General features: G+C 35.5%; 1 protein-coding gene across 4 annotated transcripts in view; it reads right to left on the bottom strand.

Moving 5' to 3' along the window:
• Window positions 1–24,647, bottom strand: part of PARD3B (par-3 family cell polarity regulator beta) — a 990,710-nt gene that overhangs the window by 521,722 nt on the left and 444,341 nt on the right. For all 4 annotated transcript variants that reach the window (XM_063091525.1, XM_063091519.1, XM_063091512.1 and 1 more), the window contains exon 4: window positions 13,239–13,348. In XM_063091525.1, the coding sequence (XP_062947595.1) occupies window positions 13,239–13,348 (110 nt within the window). The remainder of the gene's footprint in view (window positions 1–13,238; window positions 13,349–24,647) is intronic.

Here is a 24,647-nt window from a genome sequence, read left to right as displayed (position 1 = left end):
TTTCCAGTTCCTGATTGGAACCACGCATTGGTTCTCCATACTTGATCCTAGCGAAGCTACCATCATAATTGAATTTTTTAATACTGGATTCACATTCATGATGTTAGTTAAGAAGCTAAAAATAAAAGCTGTGGCTAGCTCTAGTTTTTAGATGCATGCATATTAATTTAACTCATTTCCCTTTAATTATATTTAACACACATTGGAAATTTAGTAATTATAAAAGACCTTTAATTATCAACATTCATTATTATCACTATTATTAACATATATTAAGCACCCACAGTCTGTTAAATGCTGTACTCAAGATAAAAGGCATTAACCTTGCAATTCCACTGTGACCAAGATAGAAGACAATCTTCTTCTTCCAGACAAAGAACAAAATTATACTGCCTAACCTGACAAAGAGCCAATGGATGAGTCAGGGATGAAACCTAGTTGTTTTAACCACTAGACAATTGGATAAACAAAGACTGGCTATAAAACTCTGTCTCTTTAAGTACATCTGCATCTATTCTTTCATAAATATTTTTAATGCCCACATTAAATTATTTCGTGGTGGAAATCCTTCTCCTTCACAGAGGTATGTGAATTGTGTAAACAGTCAAGTCATTTGAGACCAATTCTATATTATAAACTTTGGCATCAAATAGAAAGATGCCATTTTTGTGGAAAAATAAAGAATAACCATAAAATGATGAAATAATTTTTTTTTTAAGAAGAGGTGCTCATAAACTGGCTTTGAAGGCAGTTTCAAATGATGATTGCCCAAAGCATTTGAGCAATGGCAGGCAGCATCATGAGGACAAATGCTACTTCCAAAGCTAACATTTGATTTGAATGGTAGAATAAAAAGAGTCTTCACTTTGAATTAAGACACATTTGAAGTCAAATCCTAGTGCTGCTACTTATTAGGTACATGATCTGAGACAAATGAGTTAACTTGCTTAAGCCTGAGCTCCTTCATCTGTAAAACAGAGGCAATAAAGCTGAACTTGCAGAGTTTTAAGGTACAAAATAATATACTTGAATATATAAAATAAGGTATCCACACTTGACATGAACTTGAAATTAAGAAAGAAAAGTCTCTCCCTCTGTGTCATCCTGAGTAGTATGACATGGCCACTTGCTGGCAAACTAGAATGCAGACTAATTCTATTAAAACTTAAATTACATTGCTTCATGGTTAAGATAGGCTATTATATGACTGGGAAAAGTACTTAATTTCTCACTTAAACCTTTTATAAATGCCACTGTTCTTTAGGCACTGTTCTGGGTATGTGGAAAGAAATTCAATCCACCCACAAAGAGCTCAGAGTCTAGTAAGGAAGATACACAATTCTGAAAACCATAATATGAGGCAGAAAGAACTATAATAGAGTTATTCCAGTATGCCATGGGTGGGAAGTGGTAAATTCTGCCTGGAACTGAGAGGAGATGAATAAGGATTAGTAAAAGAAAAGACAGACCATCATTTCACTGAGTTTTGAAGGATAACTGGACATTCACTAGGAGAAAGAAAAACAAATGATATTTGTCATTTGCCCGGCAGAATAAACAGCTAGGCAAATACACAGACAGAAACATTCTTTGCACATGTGAAAAATTGTAAGTAGCACACATACGGTGCTTTCTGTAGTGTGACTAGAGATGAAGCTAAGAACAGAGGCTAGGATTAGGTTATAAGAAGCCATATCAAGAAACCAGATGGCCAACAGACATATGAAAAAATGCTCAACATCACTCAGCATCCGGGAAATGCAAATCAAAACCACATTGAGATACCATCTAACCCCAGTTAGGATGGCTAAAATCCAAAAGACTATGAACGATAAATGCTGGCGAGGCTGCGGAGAAAAAGGATCTCTCATACATTGTTGGTGGGACTGCAAAATGGTGCAGCCTCTATGGAAAATGGTATGGAGGTTCCTTAAACAATTGCAAATAGATCTACCATACGACCCAGCCATCCCATTGTTGGGAATATACCCAGAGGAATGGAAATCATCAAGTCGAAGGTATACCTGTTCCCCAATGTTCATCGCAGCACTCTTTACAATAGCCAAGAGTTGGAACCAGCCCAAATGCCCGTCATCAGATGAGTGGATACGGAAAATGTGGTACATCTACACAATGGAATACTACTCAGCTATAAAAACGAATGAAATACTGCCATTTGCAACAACATGGATGGACCTCGAGAGAATTATATTAAGTGAAACAAGTCAGGCACAGAAAGAGAAATACCACATGTTCTCACTTATTGGTGGGAGCTAAAAATTAATATATAAATTCACACACACACATACACACATACACACACAAACGGGGGGGGGGTAAGAAGATATAACAACCACAATTATTTGAAGTTGATACAACAAACAAACAGAAAGGACATGGTTGGGGGGGAGGGGGGGAGGGAGAAGGGAGGGAGGTTTTGGTGATGGGGAGCATTAATCAGCTACAATGTATATCGACAAAATAAAATGTAAAAAAAAAAAAATAAATAAAAAAAAAAATAAAAGGTCTTGAGGGAGTGAAAAAAAAAAAAAAAAAAAAAAAAAAAGAAACCAGAAATACATTCTTACATATTTGGTCAATTGTTTTTCAACAAGGGTGCCAAGACAATTCAATGTACAAAGAATAGTCTTTTTTAACAAATGGTGTTGGGAAAACTGGATATTCATAGGCAAAAGAATGAAGTTGGACCCATAACTCAAAATGGATCAAAGACCTAAATGTAAGAGCTGAAATGGTAAAACTCTTAGAAAAAACATACAGCAAAATCCTCATGACATTGAATGTGGAAATCTAGAATCTATAGAGAACTAAAACAACAAAAAAACAAACAACCAAATTATAAAATAGACGAAGAATTTGAATAAACATTTCTCCAAAGAAGATAATATGAACAGTAAGTACTTCAAAAGATGCTCAACATCACTGACCATTAGGGAGATGCAAATCAAAACCACAATTAAATATCACCTCACACCCATTAGGATGGCTGCTATAAAAACAAAACAAAATAAAACAACCCCAGAAAATAAGTGTTGGCAAGGATGTAGAGAAATTGGAACTCTCATGCACTGTTGGTGGAAATGTGAGATAGTACACCTATGTGGAAAACAATTTGGTGGTTCCTCAAAAAATGAAAAATAGAATAACTGTATGATCCAGCAAACCTACTTCTGAGTTTAGACCCCCCAAAACTGAAAGCAAAGTCTCAAAGGGATATGTGTACATCCACCTTCACAGCAGAATTCTTCATAATAGACAAAATGTGGAAGCAACCCAAGTGTCTAAAGGGATAAGCAAAACATGGTATATGCATACAACAGAATATTATTTAGCCTTAAAAAGAAAAGAAATTCTGGCATATGCTACAACAAAAATAAAGCTTGAGGACATTATGCTACGTGAAATAAACCAGTCACAAAAGGACTAATACTGCATGATACCAATTATATGAGGTACCTAGTGTAGTCAAAATCAGAAAGAGAGAGAAAGTAGAATGCTGGTTACCAGGGGCTGGGGTGAGGAAGGAATGAGGAGTAATTATTTAATGGGTATAGACTTTCAGATTTGCAAGATTTAAGAGTTTTAGAGATGGACAGTGGTGATGGACACAATATGAATGCACTTATACCACTGAACTGTACACTTAAAAATGGCTCACATAGTAAACACTATGTTTATTTTACCACAATAAAAACAAGAAAAAAGGAAAAAAAAAAAGAAAAGCCATACCAAGGAATAGGTATATAATAATTTTACTCATGAAACAATAAGGAATCATCTCATACCAGGAAAATCTCACTGAACAAATTCTACAACTTTTAACCAAACAATCCCTGTATTTTATGAGACCACTCAAATAAAATTTTGACTAGATAAAAGTGTAAACTTTTAATAGGTGTTCTAAACATGTGGTATCGCTCTATAACATCAATCTCTTTGACCCCTATTTGTTTATCTTTTGATTTTCATAAGAACATAGCCGAATATAAATATATTTTATTTAAAAATTTAAATTCAGAAGGTTTGGGAGATTGACATAGTGATTAAAATTAAAATTAAAGGCAGAGAGAACAGGGAGACAACAATTTCTTTAAGAAAGTCAATCAATTCTGACTTCTGATAATTTAAGTATCTACCTTTTCCTTTCAAAGGGGCATAGTCCTTCGGGATTTTTGCAACAAATGCTACTTAACCACTCCTTGCTTTTTATTTATTTATTTATTTATTTATTTATTTATTTATTTATTTTATTTTATTTTTAATTTTATTTTGTCGATATACATTGTGGCTGATTATTGCTCCCCATCACCAAAACCTCCCTCCCTTCTCCCTCCCCCCCTCCCCCCAACAATGTCCTTTCTGTTTGCTTGTCGTATCAACTTCAAATAATTGTGAAGATATAACAACCACTCCTTGCTTAAAAGGTAGGGAGTTCTGTCTGAAAAATCAGTTGGAAAACATCAGGGTTGTGTCAGTCTGAAAATTCTCAGCCAGTTGCAAGTTGAAAACGATTTGCTAAAAGTGGAGATTTTTTTTTCACTGGTTTAAATCTGTCAGAAGGCTTTGGATTCTCCAGTGCCTCACACCAGTTACTTCAAAACTAACTCCCTCCAGATGTCCCTATGATCATCTAATCAGACATCAAAAGCTGTATGGTGACAAGCTCTCATGCTGCTTATGAGGACTCTGTATGTTTCCGCAAGCGTAAAACACACACAGTAGCTACTTTTTAACGTGATTCATCTAAATCAGAATTCTATTTTAAAGTACAGAGCTATTAGGAAAGGGGCCACACTCCTGAGAAAGAAAAGTCTTTTAAATGTCTGTACAATATCATTCTATGACAAGATTTGAAAGCAGAAACCAAAATGAAACTTGTACTTCAGAAGAGTTTATGTTGTAAGGAAAAAAAAATTCCCATCAGAAGAGATTTCTATGAATCACAACATGCTCCAGGTTAAAAAAAAAAAAAAAAATCTTTTCTTCTCAATACCAAATGTCTTGCTTCTTCTCAAGGCGAACTATTATTAACCCCTTCCTACTATGACATCAATCTTTACTAAATTTTCACAACATGGAAAGTATATGTAGAGGTTCAGAACACACAGAGGACGCTGTTTGTAATTTTGATTTTCACTTTAAAGTGACATGACTACTAGCACTTTAGTCTTCAGTTTTAGGTAGCAGCTCTCCAGTAAAGTATTTAAGTGTGCATATGTATGCTTTTATGCTGCTGCCTTTGTATGTCTGTGTATTTAAAAAAAATATTTCTTGATATTATTCACTTGATCGATAAAATCAGATTAATTACTGGTGTTTTGGATGGAAAGATGACCTCATTTCATGAACACTTATGAATATTGAGACATTAAAATGAAATTCACAGTTGAATTTATACTAACCAAGTTAATAATTCACATCTGGAACCGTAAAGTAGCTAGTTTGAATGTTTAAGTCCCTAAGAACAACTGGAATTCATACAGTTTCTCTATTTTTTATTTCTTCTTAGTTACACAAAATTTCTGAGGAAACCATCCACAACTTAAATATTTTCTCAAGGTAACAGAGTTATTGATGTGATCAAGACACAGGATCTTGACCTTTAAAATAAAGCTACTTTAAATATCATTAAAAATTTCAAAATACTGTCAAATTACATCTGCTAATGTGAGATTGAGATGTTTATTACTGTTTTGCCATGAAATACCTTTTCATGAGAATGTTCCTATTCTCTTTAATTCACATACCAGAAGTATTTCTATTTTCATTTAAATCAATTGAAACCAGAAAAACTTCTTAAAGAAGATAGAATAAGAGGAAAATTTAGGAGGAGAAGTTTTTAGATATAACGGGCTTAAGAAATTGCCCAGAAATTTCTAGTCTAATCAAGAGTTTTCTAAATGATTTGAACACAGCTATTAGAAAATTACAAAGCTACAACCACCAAGATTATTAACTTTATGACTCTAGAACTCATGGTTTTGTTGACAAAGAGATAGAACCCAGATAACTGACTACACTGCTTGCATCTTACTTTCTATTCTCTGTTCACATATCAGGGTCATTTGCAAAACTAGGCTTTATAATGGTTCATATCTAGAATTACCAAGGTTTGTTCTCTTTCCATAATTTCTGTTTTTCCTCAGATCCAATTCCTATGCTGATGTCACTGCTGGGTTTGTGAGAAGATGAAGTGGGTCTCACAATTCAAACTGCTGACCTTAGCCACCAACCAACATTTTAATTACAAATAGAGAATTTATGTTTAAACATCTCTCTCTTTCTTCCCTTGACAATACCAAGAAACAGGTAACGCAGTGTCCTAAAGCAGAAAATTCTAAACTGAAACTATTTGGGGAGCAAAATAGTATGCTGAAGAGGGAATTTCACAATCAGATTCATTTACACATACAAGGGTACTTCAAAAAGTTCATGGAAAAATGGAATTAAAAGATAATGCAAATCTTTCAATGAACTTTTGAGGTACACTTGCATACACACACATACATATAATATACATAGACACACATATATACATCTTTAGAAAATGAGTTAAAATTGGTTAAAAGTTATTGAGTTGAATTCATCTCACCCATCTCAGAAATAAAAGTTTCAATCACATAGGCATATATTTAAGATAACCTATTATGTGCCAGGCAATGTGCCTAGGGGCTTGAACACAAAAATGAATATGCTGGCCCATGCCTCTGAGGAGCTCACAGTCTTGAAAAGACACAGACATGTAAGCAAACAGTTATATTTCAGGGAGATAAGAGCTAACAGATACTGCACATGGCAATTCCCTTCAGGGGTTAGGGAGGCTGAGCAGAATGCTAAAGTGCAGACTAAAGAACACTTATTTTGATTGTTAAAAATATGTATTTGATAATCTGATACATGCTCACAGACGGCTAGGGTTCTTTAACTGCTTTAGATCTGATCTTCATAACTAGGTGGTAAGTTTCTTGAGGACAGGAACCATGTCTTAGGCTTTCCAGATGGCACAAAGCAGAAAGCTTGGACATCTAAGGGAATAGTCAATTAATTCTGACATGAAAGCAAAACCCATTCAATTTTCATTACATGCGGATCAAGTCAAAACAGAAAAAGAAGACACGTCATGGTAACCTTTTTATTTCTGAAACTGACTTCCGAATAGTTGATCTTCCTTTTAGACTTTCAGCTTTGGACTGGACCCAAGACGAACAATGGGGGAGCATGCACCTGAACAGGGATCATGTTTCGCAGGTTTCTTTATTAGACAACACAAATTGTTTCACCATCTTCTACAAGATATGGTGAAAAACTCTGTTGCACAGTAATTTTGGCTTCTGGATTTTCCCTACCTGAATTTGAGTCTTACAGGCTTAACTGCTTCAGAAATTAAGCTACCTAAACTTGCCAAACTAAGTAAACATTCGGCCCCATGAAATATTGGATGGCAGCTTTATCTTTTAAAAACAAAGCCATATGAAAACCACCCTTGCAATGCATCTCCAAGCTCTGGTCTTATCAGCACACAGCGTGAACAGCTGGAGTTACAAACACCAGGACTATTATTAAATCACTGTGTCAGGGGGAAAAAAAGAAAAACCTTTTGCAGGCTTCAGTATCTCTAAATAATGCAATTATATGTTACATGCTATTTCTCCCTCTCTTTTGCTCTTCAGCATCCATCTCTCCTCGCCAGAAGACAATGAATAGTCTTCCTTCCAATACACATTGTTGTCTATAACAATTATTTTGTTCTGGTGTTTCTACAGCTACTGAACTGCACATCTAATGGACAGAGAAATATGATTTGGTCATTCAGAATGTTTGCTTTTTGTTGGATTTTATAGTCAGCAACCCACAATCAAAAGTGCTCTGACATCTCAGTGGCAATTTGGTAATTTTAATCCTAAAAGTCAAGCTATTTAAATTTCTCTGTAATATCTCAAAGATTTCTTTCATGGATCTGAGAAAGTTTTATCCAGGAGCAACACTGACTATAATTTCAATATAAGTGACATACAAGGGAAAATTTCTCATATTCGATGCAACACTCCATCATATTAGATGCAAGACACGAAGAGAACATTGCTATTCATCGGAAATATTTTCTCTCACTAGCAGCTACCTGCCACTATCTTTGCTGATCAAATATCAAAACCTCCAAAGAGTTTTCACTTCTCCTCCCAATAGAACACACAGGACAAGTAGAAACACTTTCCCTTAGGACGTCGTCCCACAAGTCTATGTCCTTGACTTCCAAACTTAAGAGTTGCTAACAATTGTGTTGCTACTGACTAAAGAGTTATTTTTGGCCTCTCAAAGCAGAAATTCAATAACTTCTAGTCATCTTAAAATCCTGAATTTATATACTATGTGTTGGATAGGAAAGGTGATAATACGATGAAATAACCTTAATTATTTAAATATTTGCAGGGGGAGGGTGATAATTCTCTCCTCTTAATCTCCATCATTCTTCACGTTCTGAGAATTGGTGGCTTCCTTACATTATTTAATCTAACCCCCAAAACAGTGGTTCTTGATCTTTTATTCTCCTTCTAAAGTCTGAAGTGTGATAGAGTCTCTTTCATGAAACACACACACACACACACACACACACACACACACACTCTCTCTCTCTCTCTCTCTCTCTCCATGCATAAACTTCAGAGGGTTAATAGAGTCCCCCAAACCCATCCACAGACTTCCAATTCAACAACCCCAAATACTGCCAGCTTCTTCTTTTGAAATAAAAGAAAAGTCATGGACTTTTAAAAGACTGACCAATATTTTCTTTATTTTGTTGATACAAGACAAGTAAAGGTTTTAGAACAAACAATGCTGCTTGCGATCTGAGAACAACCACAGTACTATAATTTTCAGGAATCCACTTTTTAATTTACTTGCCCTGCAGGATCAATTTGCCTTAGGGGTTAAATTTGAAACTATAAACAGTCATTAAAACATAAAACAACCATAGTAGTTAACCGGATATTAAGAAAAAATCACATCTGCTTTAGAGTTTTGTTCCATCCACAAATTCAGGAACATCAATTTCAAGAACCTGGTTTTACGGCATGCCCTCAAGCCAAGAACACCAGGTTACAATCAAGGAAAGGAAGGCAAGATTTCCCATCAGCAGACTCTCACTAGAATATCCTGTCTCTAGGATTCTTTCTTTAATTTAAAAGCAGTCAGTAGAACTGGATTTACTATCTATTTTACTTTTTATTAAAAGATAAATAGCCACTATTATGTGCATATTAATAATTGTACTATTCGATAATCAGGTAGGTTTATGCAAAGAGGAATGAAGGAAACAAATTTCCATGCTGTGTGCCTGGTGGTACTCTAGGTGACAAGTATTGAAATTTTGTGGCTTCTCAAAATACACAGAATCTGAAGCTTGCAGAGAATCTGATTTTTCTAATTTAAGCACTTTTAAAACTCCAACATGTCTGAGAGTGTACATCTTAAATAACCAGTTTGTAATAACTTAATCAGCCAGAAAACAAGTGTAACTTTTCCAACTTTTCAAAAACATGCATCTCTAGGCATCAATTGGAACTCTTCCCTCTATGGTAAGTCTAATGAAGTGCAACTAAAAACAACAGTCATCAACTGTGGTTTTAAAGGCAATATTTCAACATAATCAAATGTGTCAAACAGTCACCCTTATAGCTTCTTATGCTGTGGGTTGTAAGTTTCATTTCTGGGGAATTATTGAACATAACCCACTTGGGGCTCTGCCGTCTGTGAATTACTTACATGCAAATACTCTGTTTAAGATGGAAATTTTGATTGTTTTTTTTTTTCCCCTTGGATATCGGACTGAAATGAAATTGAATGTAGCTTTTTCAGCAATTATTTTTCATATTAGTTGTTACATGGCTACGTTATCACACACTCCCCACATTCATCATCTCTTATCAAATCATAGGAATCAAGTACGGCACAGCCGAAGCTGTGGAGAAAACATCAAACACAGTTATGGAACCTGAGACGGAAAAGAGTCTGAAGTCTTTGAGTCCATCCCCCCTGGGCCCAGGTCCTTGCCTCGCAGAACCGCCCCCATTCAGGGCACTTTGACACAAGAGTTGTGGTTGTTACATTCCCATAGTTTCCCCGAAAGGCTACGTTTCTTATCTCTGAGCAAACAATAAAAGTGACTATATAGGGCCATATGTAGGGTGCCACATAATTTATCATCCATACATGGACACCTCTGAGAGTTAATGGGGACACTATTATTAAGAATTATGCCAGAACAACAGGCATGAACCAGGACTGCCCTAGGCAAACCTAATCACACTGTCACCCAAGAGATGATACGGAGCTCAAAGGTCTTCCCCAAGGGTCTCAAACCATTTTATTAATGCTATACCCAATTTTATTTGTGTCTAGAGTTGCACTCTCATAAAAACATAAAAACCGAATAATAGCCACAGATGTAATTTTAAATTTTCTAGCAGCCATGCTTTAAAACAGTAAAAAGAAACAGGCAAAAATAATTTTAATATATTTTATCCAACCTTATATACCAATCATTTCAAAACATAGTCAATATAAAAATGAACAAGACTTTTCACATTATTTTTTTCATACTTCATTTTTTGAAATCCAGTGTGCATATCTCACTTAAAACGTATTTCAAATTGGAGAGACACATTCCAAGTGCTCAATAGCTACATGTGGCTAGTGGCTACTATACTGGACAGTACAGGTCTAAATTGTCCACAAGTTTGGATATGCAGTGATATATGAATAACATTATAACACACACACACATACACAAATGTAAAAGTAGACACACTAAGTGTCTTTACTTCCTAACTTTGCCTACCATTTGCACAATGGGGCCCTTAAACTCTCCATCTCTTGCCTGGGATGAATCAGACCTTGGAGCAGATAAACACTGAGAGATTCTTTTGCGAGTGCAGAGACAATGGCTGAGTTAGGTTAATTACTAATTAATTAGCAAGCTGGTTAACTGCTGAGAACTTCTAGAACTTTTCCCAGACTTATATATGTGATGCATTCCTAAGCCCTAATACATACACTGAGCACCTTCAATGTAGTTGGAACTAGATATAGAAAGATAAATAAGGCACAATGTCTATACCTCAGAATGTTAGGGCTTAAGATATTCATGAAGATTATTTTGTAATTGAAGCAAGAGAAGCCTAAGACGTGCCGCTATTCTGTGCAAAGGCAAGGACCAGACTCTACTCTTTGGGTCTCAGGTCTGCTTTCCATCATCTGTAGAGAACACCATGAGGAAAGGAGAAAAGATGTGTTTTCCCTTTTACTGTTGACAGACAGGGACTCAGCCCATGTCTGATATATGCGTAAGGGTGAGGTACAAGGATTTTGGGTGCCAGCATTTCTTCTTGAATTATGAGCTGCATCTTTGTTGGTAATAACATATCTTCCTGTCCCACATTCCAACTTGGAACTCACTGGTATCATATTTTGGTGAGGCTACAGAATCTATCAGAGAGATAGCAGCCCTTGTTTCCTCTAGGGAAAGCAATATTGATGTCATCACAATTGGTCTAAGCACAGGAGTATAAGTGATAGAAACATAGAAATAGACACTAGTGAATTTTCTTGATGCAAACAATGGTAACACATCAATCAGAAACATCCCTTTTAGGTATATAAACATCATAAAAATAAGCACTAAATTATAGCTGTTTTCTTTTATGTAATTCTCTCTCATTTAATAGTTCTTCTCTTCCCCCAGTCCAATGTAATTAGGCTTAAAATGACCTTAATCAGTGTGCATTAAAAAAAATAAATAAACCACATCATACCACAGACTGGTTTTGTTTGTAGTTACATTAAAGTAGAACACACATACCTGAATACCTGATTTTCACTAAAGCACTATTCCATTAAATATATTTCTTTAAAAGAATAGAGTTTAAATAGGATAATGAGAAAACATTACATCTAAAATACTTTCAAGACACTTGCTTCCTTGTTTAAGAAAAAAAATAAGTCAAAATATAGCCACAAATCTATTAGTAAATACACAATGATTTGATATAGTGACTCCTACCTAAACTGATTGGCACTGGTTCTTGATAAGATTCTATACAAAACTGGGAAAATCTGTTTAACCTATCACCATCCTTATATACCTATAAAATATTGTTTTTCTTTAGGTGCTATAAACAGTGAGAGTTACAAGAAGAGTCTTGCTTTTAGGAAACTTTTTAATATGGTTACATTATTGAAGATCACCTATTGCAATGATATATAGACATTAACTAAAATCTAGCTCTCAAGCTATCTGAATGCATGATTCACAATTATAGCTCTTCAAAGCAACTGAGGATTTAGCAGAAAGATCCAACAGTCCTATACGAAAGGAAGATATCTTCTCTTCAGGAAATTATTCTCCACTTAACCTATCAGTTACAAGTATAGCAGATATAAGTATATGTGGTTATAAGCACTTTCGGGAAATAATTTTATTTTTCTTCAATTTGAACACTGAGTTCTAGAAATCCAATCCTAGCACCACATATCCATGATATTGGGAGCTTGAAACTGTATCACCATTCACCATGGTATGAGTTTAAGAAGCATGATTTATATACTTTCTGTGTGTGATTTATATATTTTATTATATATATAATTATATATATTATGTAAATAATGTATATATAATTATATATATTATGTAAATAATGTATATATATAATTATATATATTATATATATAATGTATATATATATTTTTAAATATATTTTCTATACTTGGGCATTATGAAACAGGAGGATGAAGAAATGCAACATTATAGTCTACTAGTTAAAAGCACGGTCTTTGGAGCCAGACCACCTGGGTTAAATTTCTGGCTCGGCCACTTGTTGGCTATGTGACCTTAAACAAATTACCTAACCTCCCTCTGCCTCGGTTTCATTATCAGTAAAACAGAGATGAAAACTTGTACTTACCTTGATGCAGAAGTTTATGTGACTTAATGTAAAGCACTTGAAGCAGTGCTTGGCACATAATCAGTGCTACATAAATAATAGCTATCACTATGACTATATATGAGTAATAGCTCCTACTAGCTATTATTATAACAAATAGTATACTTTCTATCAAAAGATCTCCATCTAATCATCAATTTAGTTGAGACTGCAAAGTCCCAGTAAATCTATGGGTAAGGCACTTTGATCTTTTATTAGAAATGCAAAAGGCAGGATACCTACTGGGACAACAGGTTTCAGACTCTGGCCACCAGGGTGTGAAGCGCTTGGCTGGGCATCAGCAGGTGGGCCTGGGGCTGGGTCACTGCTTCTCCTCACTAGCAGTGGAGTGCCTGCAGGACAAAGTAAGAGGTGAGAGGTCAAAAGAATCCTGGGGAGAAGAGAGTGCATAGCACAATGCACTTTAATTAAAAAAGGTTTACAACATGCTTTTATGTAAAAACATTCTATTTCTAAGGATGCTTGTAAATTAATACATTTAATGATCTTATGCCATCTATTTATAGAATGGCACATGGCAACAAAATCTCTCAACTCTCATCTTTCCCCACTTAAATTAAAAACAAACCATTGTATTTAACAGAAAATGTTAGGCAATGCAAAAGTTGACAGTGTACAATCTAAAAACTGGTCTAGAAAAATATATGCGAGTATTAAAAAGAATGGTTATACAGCAGACAAGTGCCGAGGTTCACACAATCAGAGTAATTTGCTATTCAGTAGAGCTAGAAGTATAGTTATTATGTCATTTGGTGCTTCCCAAATCTTTTGAACTATGATATATACTGAAATAAATTATTTGCTGGGGTTATAGCATTAATGTCTATTTAAGTACACAAAGAGATTGGTTCCATTCTCTTCCTTTTCTCCTGAAGTAGATAACACCGATAAAGAAAATTAGTTCTTCTAAAAAGATTTCCTGATTTCTTTTTAATTTAATAATAGCTTCCACTATTAAATATTTGAGTCAGTTATTAAATTCTGAAAAAAGATCATTCTATTAGAAGTTCAAATGAAATTCAACCTTAGCAGAGCTAGCGGTCTAACTACCATGCAATTAGGCCTAAAATAATTTGTTTCATACAAAATTAACCATTACAGAGAAAAACACTCAAAAAAAAATGTGCTTGGGGTTTAAAAATCACTCTCATATAAAATTAACTTTTTATTTGCTTACTTTAGGGAAAAGAGTGGGAAATAGTTGAAATACGATTTCTCATTTATCAATATTCTGAATACAATTCCCAACCCTCTCAAACTATTGCAGTTTATAAGAACATTTGTCATCCACTTTGTAAGTTATTTGCAAAACTTATTATTATATGTATGCACTTCCATATTCTTATTCTGTTCCAAATGTACAATTGATAATAGTTTTCAGCCTTCTCTAGATAGAAGTTGTTTTCATAAAAATAACTTAATTTTATAAGAAATTAATATACTACTGAGGATACCAACACTATGCCAGAAGGTATTATACAGTCCAAGTTCACATTCCTTTATTTCTTTTTTATTAATAGACGTATCACTATATTATTCCCCCCATCTGCATCTCAAAAATTTCTTAAGCAACTGATCTACTAATAATTGTATGGTTGGCAATTGTTCTCTGAATGAAACATTTTTGAAAAATCAAGAGAAGTAGAAGCAAAAAAAGTACCATAAAATCTTAATAGGGTCCTAGCCTCATACATTTTTTTCCCCTCCCTCAGATGATCTGAAGACTCTAAGCTCCTTTCAGATTAAGTCCCTGAATTACTAATAATATGAAATTAACAAGTAAGTCTAAATGTATTATCCTCAAAAGCAACCCATTATCTTTAAAATTAGGAAGAAAATGGGCAAAATCCATGACACTCTCGTTTGTTTCCAAGTATTTAATGAGGCCAATACACGACAAGTCAATAATCTAGAATTGTAGAAAATAAGCAAAGTCAAGAAAAACCACCATGTCTCACCAAGGTATTTCTTCATTGTCAAAAACAAGTTGACTGAGAGGAACAGAAACAGACATTTTGATGACTACCAATTTTAGTTACATTGTTTTTTTTTTCAGCTGAGTTATGGTCATACATACATGAATAGGTACAGAATACATGTGTGTCTATGTGTGTGTGAGAGAGAGAGATGATTTTTCTAGGGTAATACATATGTTTTATAGTTTCCCCCAACTTTGAGGAAACATGCCTATGACTCCTCATTTATTGTCAATATCTGCCATTTTAATGACAAAGTATTAAACTATTTAAGACATAATTTTGTAATAAACTGTATTCAGGTTTATGTATTTAATCAATATGGCATAGTATTCTAATGTGTCTCTCAGAAGATGACAGTTCAGTTTTGTACCAATGTATCAACTATTTCGAACATTAAAAAACAAACTTTAAGATGGCTAGATCTTTCTTAAACACACTCTCAGCACATCAGGAATAAGTTTTTTTCTTTATTTTTCTGTACTCCACACTTGAATGTCTCCTGTTGAGTCACTTTCTAATTTTTCTTTGGCTGTCTTAATGTGTTAATAACAAATGCAAATCATTCCATATTGGAATTAATAATGAGCATCTTTAAATATGAACTGTTATCTCAGAGAGTTTTAAACAACCTTTCCAAGAATTATTTTTTAAGTTGCCAAACCCTATTTGAAGGTGGCTGTGAGGAAGAGACTGAGTTACAACTTAAAGACAAAGATATATCCTAGTGTATAAGAGAAGGCAAGTAATTAGAAGTAATGAAGATGATTTGGGCAAATCTTTGCATATACAGTAGAGTAGAAGTCACATTTTGCAAGCAAAGCTAACTGAAATTAGAGGAAGCCAATTCCACCCAGTTTTAATGGAACCTCCTATGGCGCAGGGGAATAAATGAAAAATAACCTCTGCACTGAAGGAGGTTATAACTTAACAGTAGAGATCAAACACTAACACTACTAACTGCCAAGTATCAGTACAATGGAGAGGACCATGGGTTCTGGAGTCAAACAGACTGAGCTTCACCTTTCCTGGCTTTATCACATTGGGCTTACACTGCACTGTGGTACAATCTCATCATTTAAAACCTCCTGATAACAGTATATCACAGAACTGATGGGAGGCTGAAATAAATTAAGGCAAGCATGGACATAACACTGTCTGTTACGTAATTTTTATGCAGGAAATTCCCTCCTCCCGCAATAAAAAAGAGGTAATAGTACTTGCTTTTTGTTGTAAGCCATGTTATTTGCTCAAAAAGTTGAATTCCTGAAAGTGAAGTTAATTTTCATGGAATAGTATGTAAATTAGAATAGTAAAATCTTATTCTGTGCTAAACCTGATATAACTTTACAATAGCAGGCAAAGCTTTTAAGAAAAAAAAAAAGATGGGGTTGTAAGGGAGTTCAAAAATGGGGAGAAAGTGCTATTCATTAGGGTCGCCTAATTCAGTTTGAGGAAAAGAATTTTGAAAGAGGCTGCAATTAGTCAAAGGCTCAAATTGGTACACCAATGAATCATGCAAGATATAAGGTCAACACAAATGTAAGGTGTTAGCTACATAAATGTAAGTTTCTGTCTCTGTTATAAATCACTCACACACATGACTGGGTAAATTTTCTTCACATTTGGAGAATGTGTTTGGGATGGAGTTGGCCTAAATGACAGGTGATATAATTTAATATTATGTTTTGGAGGCTCTGAACAACAGGCAGTTATAGAGATTGAAACCAAGGTCCTGAAGAATTATAACATATGATGATGCAGGCAGCAGAGAAAACAAACAATAGTTTTATCAGCACCACACTCTCCCGAGTGAGCCACGGGCTGGCCCTAAACAATGGTTTTAAATATGATTCCCACTTCAGTGTCATCAGTCACAAAGGCATATGCTCTAAATTGTATGGTGAGTAGCAGCAGGGGCTTACTTATTTGGAGATGGTTAATGATTTTCCTGAGCAAAACCAGAAAGCCAGCATGTCACCAATATTGGTGTCATTTCATCCTAAGGTGATTGACACCTGGATAGCTTTTTTTTTGGGGGGGGGCACAGGTGACAGAGAAAGTGCTGAGGAGACATTGTGTAAGAACTAGGGGCCATAGAGTGGAGAGGTTGAAGGGCAACGTAAAGAGGGTGAACAGGGTATCAGGAGTCACAGGCAGAAAAGGCCATATACACTGGAGGAGGACAGAGAATTTAGCAACTGACTACACTTACAGAGCAAGATGGAGCATAAAACAGACACATAAAATCATTCTTACAGTTCTTGCTTGAGGAAGACAATAGGGAAGTTTTGGCAACTGCTATGATTTGTTTCAGAGAAAACACAAATCTTGGTTTCAGCCCACTGAGTGGAGTGTTAGAATGATTTGCTTTTGAATCTAAAATGTCTTCATATGCGTGAGAAACCAATGACATGTTGGCTTCCAGAATGAGTGGGTAGAGACAAATATGAGGTGAACAAAGAAAAAGAAAAAAGAAAGAATCCAGAGAGGTCTATCAATGCTGGCATCACATGCAAAAAATAAAAACAAAAACAACACCAAAAACCCCAGGATTTTATATTCTTCCAGAATCCTCAGAAAGAAGGGGTTGTTATCTAGAATAATGAGTTGTTAGCAAAGCCACAGAGGAGAGCCTAGAGAAAAGGGCTGCGGGGGATAAAGAAAGGAATAGGATTAAAATGATAACCTATTGATGTGCAAAGAGGGGTAAGGGCTGATCTTTTTAGAGTCTCAATTTTCTTTCCCTCTAAGAGATTCCTTTTGTGCTACTGAATTATCGAATCACCAAAACGCTTGGACAGTTTGAAGAAGAAAACACACTTTCCTCCCAACCCTGGCACTAAGGATAACAAAATAAGTGTGAACAAGAAAAAAATGTTCTAAACTGAAATACTACTAAATTGGTAACTTTCACATTGATGATGACAGTGAATTGCAAATGGCTAAAATTATTATAAAAAGAGATAAAGAAATAGGAAATGAATACATGCTACCAGGTAATCAATATTAATAGTACAGAAAGACAGCATAGGCTGCATATTGGTTTCATATAATAGTACATTTCCTTAATAAACTCTGCAACTACTCAGCACCTATAATGATACCTTTCATTATCTTGAAATTTAACACTTTTCGAATGAGCTTGACATTAAAATATGGGTATCTCCTCTAGAGATATGGTGTAAAGAGACTGCAGGTCAGGAAACCTGCCTTCTACAGGAGGCTCTGCCACAATATTACCTCAAGAAAGTTACTCTACCTCGAAGTCCAACTTTTCCTCATCAGCTAAAGGAGGAGCTAAATGCAGGAGCTACACCAAAGTTCCATCCCAGATCTACAAAGAGATAGTTCTGTGATTTACATAGCCAGTAAGGAAATTGAAGTCCAAAGAAATTAAGTTCCTAAGTCTTCTGGACTTGATATCTAACACTTTTCTATTGCAGGGTCACATTCTCTATGTGGGTAAGTGCACAGAAGTAAGGGGTATGATATCTCTTCAATGAAGCAGCAATTCTTATACTCTAAACAGGTCAGCAGAAAGAAAGATTTTCATAGAAAGATATGGATAAAAGGAAAGGGTGGTGGGAACTGAATAAAGGCAAACATTAACCCATAGACACATGGGATGGCATGCTAGCTCCTCTCCTGAAGTGTACAGTTTATCTGCAGATGATTTACACGCCTTGCCAGTATTCCTATTACTTTTTTCAATACCTCAATACAATAAGACTGGTGAAAGTAGTACATCATTTGTTTTTGGAGACAGCTAGATTTTCTTTCTGTGTGGATTTTAGGGCCATCAGATAGAGGTCTTCAACTGATGCCTAACAAACTCCACAGCACTGAATCTGGAGACTCATAAAAAAATTGGTAATGATATCAATAGCAGTGCAATTTATGGCAAAGTACCGCAAAGAGATCACTTTCGCTGCAGGAGTGCTTGACCTGGTTTGGTGCCTGGTCTGTGATGAATGCAGCAGCTGTAACATGCTTTCAGACACTGATTGAAAAACCACACAAGACAGCCCAAATCAAACTTTAGCAGTCCAAAAACTCTAGTCTTAAATATCACTCCATTTGGAAAGGGACTCCCAGTATTGCCATAAAAGGAGCAAAGAAGTTTAAGCTGACTAACATTTAGTATCATTTTTCTCACATTTCACATTGCAAAAACTACACTTGGCTTGATTAACAGAGGATGAAACAAATGCAAGTACTTCTCAGAACAGTTGCCACCACTGGCTACACAAGGACATGAATGAGCACAAACATGAGGAACCATCTTTTAGCATTTGAAAAACTGCTTCAATTGGAGTGCCACTGCTGTGAAAACAAGGGAAGGTGTTTAGAACTGACATTTATTGGGACTTAATACTTTTCTCCAAAGACAGTTGTGACTTCAATTAGTAGCATATTGTCACCACATTCCTGAGGGTGCACACTTTTTCTTCTATTGAAGTTTTCACATTTTATCTAGTTGACATACACAAATCTACAATTTTTAAAATTATTTAAACTAATTTAATATCAGTTTATTCACGCTACTTAAGATCAATTAACGTAAGGATGTAGACATGCACTAGGTCCCAAGTGTTATATTAAGAACAATGACAAGCTACAAAAAGATTCAGTACAATCAAAGGTCCTGGTCTTCGAAAGTCACACATTCTAAAAGAGAAATAAAACATTAAAAACACAGATAAAGATAACTGAATTAATTAACCCAAATAAAAGTTCCTGAATCAGAGGTGAAGAGAAGGAATTCACCATGTGCATGTTGAACTCCAGTTTCTTGCTCTAGCATTCGAGGACCTCAGTGGTTCCCCCAACCTATGACTCTAGTTATATTTTGTACAGCACTTTGCCATGTAGTACAGGCCAAACAGAACCATCTGCTATTGCTTAAAAATGCCCTGCATCATCTGACCTCTAAATTATAATTCTCTAATACTGCAATTAGTTGTAATCCACTTTTAAGACCTATTCTCAATGTTGGAAAAATTTTAAATTAATTCTTTCAGTAGTCTATTTTGCTTTTGAAATAGTACCTGCTTATCACATCAGCCTCACTGTTAACTGCTCGCACTCTCACTTCTGTAACTGTGCTTGCTTACTGCATTAGTTAATGCACTAGCCACATGAATACTGAGAAAATGAAACTTAAAAAACACGGAAGAGTCCGCCTATATAAACCCTGTAAAACTTAAGTTTGGGGCTCAGGTCTTGGAGCACTAGCTCATCTGGGCCCACCAGTGTAATAAAATACCTGACTCTCCAACCCCCTGAGTGCTGATAACTTTTCTGTCAAGTCCGTTCCGTAACACCAACAGTTATAAACAATGTCTACTACTTTGGAATACCAAGATGCAGATTTGCCATGGAGCTAATGAAGCATAACTTCAGTGGCCCTCATTTTCATGATCCCAGGAGGAATGTTAGTAACATAATCACATGATTATATAATTTTGTAAGATTTACCTAAGTAAAATGTTGTATTTGCAATAAATAGGTTAATCTTGTTAATCTCTTTCAACTCTGATGTCCCCTCCATCATGCTCTTCCTGCTACTGGGTGACAATGGAGTGGCTAAGAGATTTCTGGAATCCAGTTAAGGGAAATTCAGTTAGAGAGATATTTCATTTGAATATAGTAGAGTATATTTGCATGGTTACAGACACTTTTATGTATAGTTATTGCCAGTCATTCTGGTGATTAATATAGGAATATTCCCATCACCCATTGTGCCAGTTCACCCAGTTTCATGACACAAAGGTACGGGGCCAGGTGAGATAATGGTACAACTATGCTCTTTTTGCATCCAGAACTGAAAGCATGTGAGTACTGGAAGATAAACAAGATTTGAAATGTGCAAAGTCAGAAGCTAGTCTATGAAAAATTCTTTTTTCTCACCAGATACATAAAATTATAAGCAGATAGTTCAGTTCTCATTGACACCTTGACAAATGGGAGGTACTCTCCTATCCAGAATACACTTGAAAATACAGCATAGAATTAAAATTCCCTTGCTAGTGAGATACGAACCTGTAGCAGTTTCACAGATTACAAGTATATATGCATGAAGCCCCATGTTTATATTCCAAATATCGCTATTTAAACAAAAGCCACTTTGATTGCCAATGCTAAAGATTGAAATATCCACTTATTCAATCTATTTAAAAAATTACATTATATATGGAGAGGTGATTAAAGAATACGTAGCCAAAAATTGCATGAAAAAGGTGTAATATTGAGATGTTTTCAGGTGTTAATTAGCACAGCATTATAAATTTTTTTGGTATTTAAACTTTTTGTTCCTTTTCTTAAATAGCAATTCCAAATTGCACACATTTAGAGACCGACAAAATGTGGATCTGCCTCTGTATCTCTTTAGAGTATGTTAAGTCCTGCTTTGTCTTATGTATACAGTTGTATTTTGCTTATCTCCACTTAATTTAGTTATTTAACAAATATTTACTGAATGCCTAAAATATGCCAGGCAGTGTTATAGGCACTCTAGATATATCAACACACAACAGAGAAAGGTCCTGCTCTTGAAGAGTTTGTGGGTTGCTGGGGGAAGACAGATAATAAACAAGTAAATAAGTAAATATCGGCATTTCAGATCAGGATAAAACCAGTTCTTAAACAGGAATGTGAGAGAGAATATGATGGGGAGGGTAGTAAGGTGAACAATGTTACACCGTCAGCTCTTCAATGGCAAGAAGCTCACCTAAGTCCCCCACTGAGGATCCCTAGCAGAGTGGGCACTTCACAGATGCATGCTGAATTTGAACTAAGCAGAGCTGCAGGCACAAAGATCAACCACTACATTCAGAAATCTTTGAAATTTGAAATGTCCCAGACAAGTGAATTTTTTGGGCCACAGAAAGAGTCTATGCCCCCAATATGTAAATAAATTGCTACTGTCGAGTTTGTTACCCATCACCTAACACTTTTTTCTTCAGCATCAACATTTATTTTAAAACAAACACTATTCACACTAATGCAGCATATGTTATCACTCTTGCAGCTTAATGATAAATGAGCATAAAAGTGACATCAACACCAATGCTAAACAATTCCAGTAGAGGCTCTGAAATCATTGACTACGATCTTGTCCATTACTGTGGTTTATGAAGGAATCTACTGCCCTGTCAGCTGATCTTTCTGTTTTCTATAGTTTACAGTCTTAGATCCTAGATATTTATGAGGTTAATCTACATTCATAAGATTTATGGCAATCCATGGAATAGCCAGAAGGATAATAGTTGAGTTTACCTGAAAAGAGTCTTTAGAAGAGCTGAATTTTAAACAGAATTTTTAAATGCAGAATATACATGAAATGATACATTGGTGTAAAAGGATGACTAAGAAATTTATAGTGGGCAGATGGGCACATGGTTTTCGAGGCCAGAGATGAACATCCATGTATGAATACTGATAAGACTTGCTCAGCCAGAAAACAGGCATTAACCGAGTAACCAGAGGAACAAGTCATTGAGGAAACCAAGGAATCTGGTTAGGAGGACATTACTAGAAGGCCTGAAAAAAGAAGAGTTTTAATTTAGTCTAATTCAAGAAGCATTGAGGCTTCCAAAGGCAGACAATCAATACTGTTTTCAAGTACTGAGAAACTGGTTAAAATACCGTTTGGAAAGACATTAGACATTTGTAGCTTATAAATACATGAAATATGTTAACTAAAAGAATAAGTGGAGGGATCTTTTCTGTATGGATTTTTTAGTAATTCCCTTATAAAAATCATAAAGTGAATCCTAATGTGTGTCCAGTTGAGGGGCTGTGGATTTGGGATGATTGTTTGATTCAGCAGAGAGCATATTTATGATGGTTCATTAGGGCAGTAATGTTGGTCTGTATCAAGTGTTCAAGGAACCATTCTTTCGTCCTAATTTTAAGCCACAGATCTCAGTGCATTGAGAACAGCCCTTAAAAGATTACTGCATTAGCTCTTTGCAAGAAGAGAAAGGGAGAAATAAGCAATGCCTTTAGGCCACTGAGCTACAGTTGCAAACAATTACAGGCAACATCAAAGTACTAAATTCAAATCACCAAGCTATTCTTGATAGATGAGAAACATCCACAAGTCAATTTAAGGCATCCTGGGCACAAATCTATATGATTTATCAGCTGCATTTGAAACCTTTGATCATTACATGTTATTGGATCGTTCAAAGTCCCTGGCATGACTAGAAGAAGTGGTGGGCTATGGAGCCACTGTTATCTCTGTGGAACACGCAAAAGATAGTTTTATTCCAATGCCTGTGTGCCCCCAAAGCTGTTTTCTGTGAGGTAGCAAAGGGTCTCTCAGGCCCTTTCTTCTTCTGATAGATGTGGAAGGCATAGTTTCTACTTATAGCACTTAAAATTCTGAACAATGGTCAATTCACCGAAGCTTAATCCAGAAAACACAGAAATCGGGCTTCTCTGGCAGGTAACATGCCTAATGAAAGTGCCAGAGGAAAATCTGACTCTCTCCTGCTCGAGACACTTCCAATATTTTCGACTGTGGTTTGAGACCTCATATGTTGACCATAGCTGCCTCTGGAGACCAAGGATCACCTTCAACCTTGGGCATTTTTTTCCTTATGCCTCGGTAGGAAGAGGTTATATTCTGTCCATGATGTAGAACTAGCCCGGCTGTCCAAGCTTTTGTGATCTCACATTAGATAACTGAAATATAATCCACTCGAAAGTGCCCTAGAAGACCACACAGGTGTTTCATTCTGGCTGCCGTCTAGCTACTAAATAGGTCCATTACATAAGCTGGAGAACATTCCCCCAGCACACTAATTCATTCAGCAGTATAGAAAGACGATGATCAATGAATCATTATTGATTCTTCTATGTAACCCCTAGCATCAAATTCAATGTGCATCAAAATCCAAAGGCCACAGATACAAAACTGGATTGTGTTTCTCTGATTCTTCAGGAAGAAACACAAACTTCTTTTGCTAACAGTATTAAAGTTCTAACTTTTAAGGTAAGAAGATTTGGACATAGAGGGTCTGCGAATGCTAAGTATAAGGGAGATAGAATTTGGTTAGAATTTAAAATATTTTCTACAAATAGATGAAAGTCACAGGAATGATGAGGTTTCTATCGATTACAAATAAATCAAATAAGCCAAAGATTGGGAATCCATGAATCTTTTAAGGGATTCTCAGAACAAGACAGTTTATATCACTATTTTTTCCCACAGGTCCTAGGAATAAACCAAAGTATACCAGAACATGAAATGTTTATTAACTTGAAGGTAATACCTGTTTTATCTAGTTTATGTCATAAGCCCATTATACTTCTATTTCACTACCCATAAGTACTGTGTTATTCTAGTTTAGTATTTATTATAACTGAACAGCATGAAATAGATACTGATAAGAAATCACAGAATAACAAATTAAAGCATAATATACCAAGATGAGAGAGAATCTGACAACAAAATTTAACAACATAGACCATCAATGACAAACATTAAACTGATGTTACTGATAAGAGGCCAGTATCTAAATCAGCCAGTGTTTGAACTTGTCAAACGGTTCCTGAGACAAGCTTTCTTTAATTTGAGATGAAGGCTCATAATTTCATCTTTCGGGTCTTCTCAGGGCAAACAAACCAATATACAGTGCTGTTT

The sequence above is a fragment of the Cynocephalus volans genome, chromosome 1, assembly GCF_027409185.1.
Source record: "Cynocephalus volans isolate mCynVol1 chromosome 1, mCynVol1.pri, whole genome shotgun sequence".
Lineage (NCBI taxonomy): Eukaryota > Metazoa > Chordata > Mammalia > Dermoptera > Cynocephalidae > Cynocephalus > Cynocephalus volans.
Note: the sequence above shows the minus strand (reverse complement) of the source record. Positions and strands in the feature narration are given on the sequence as shown.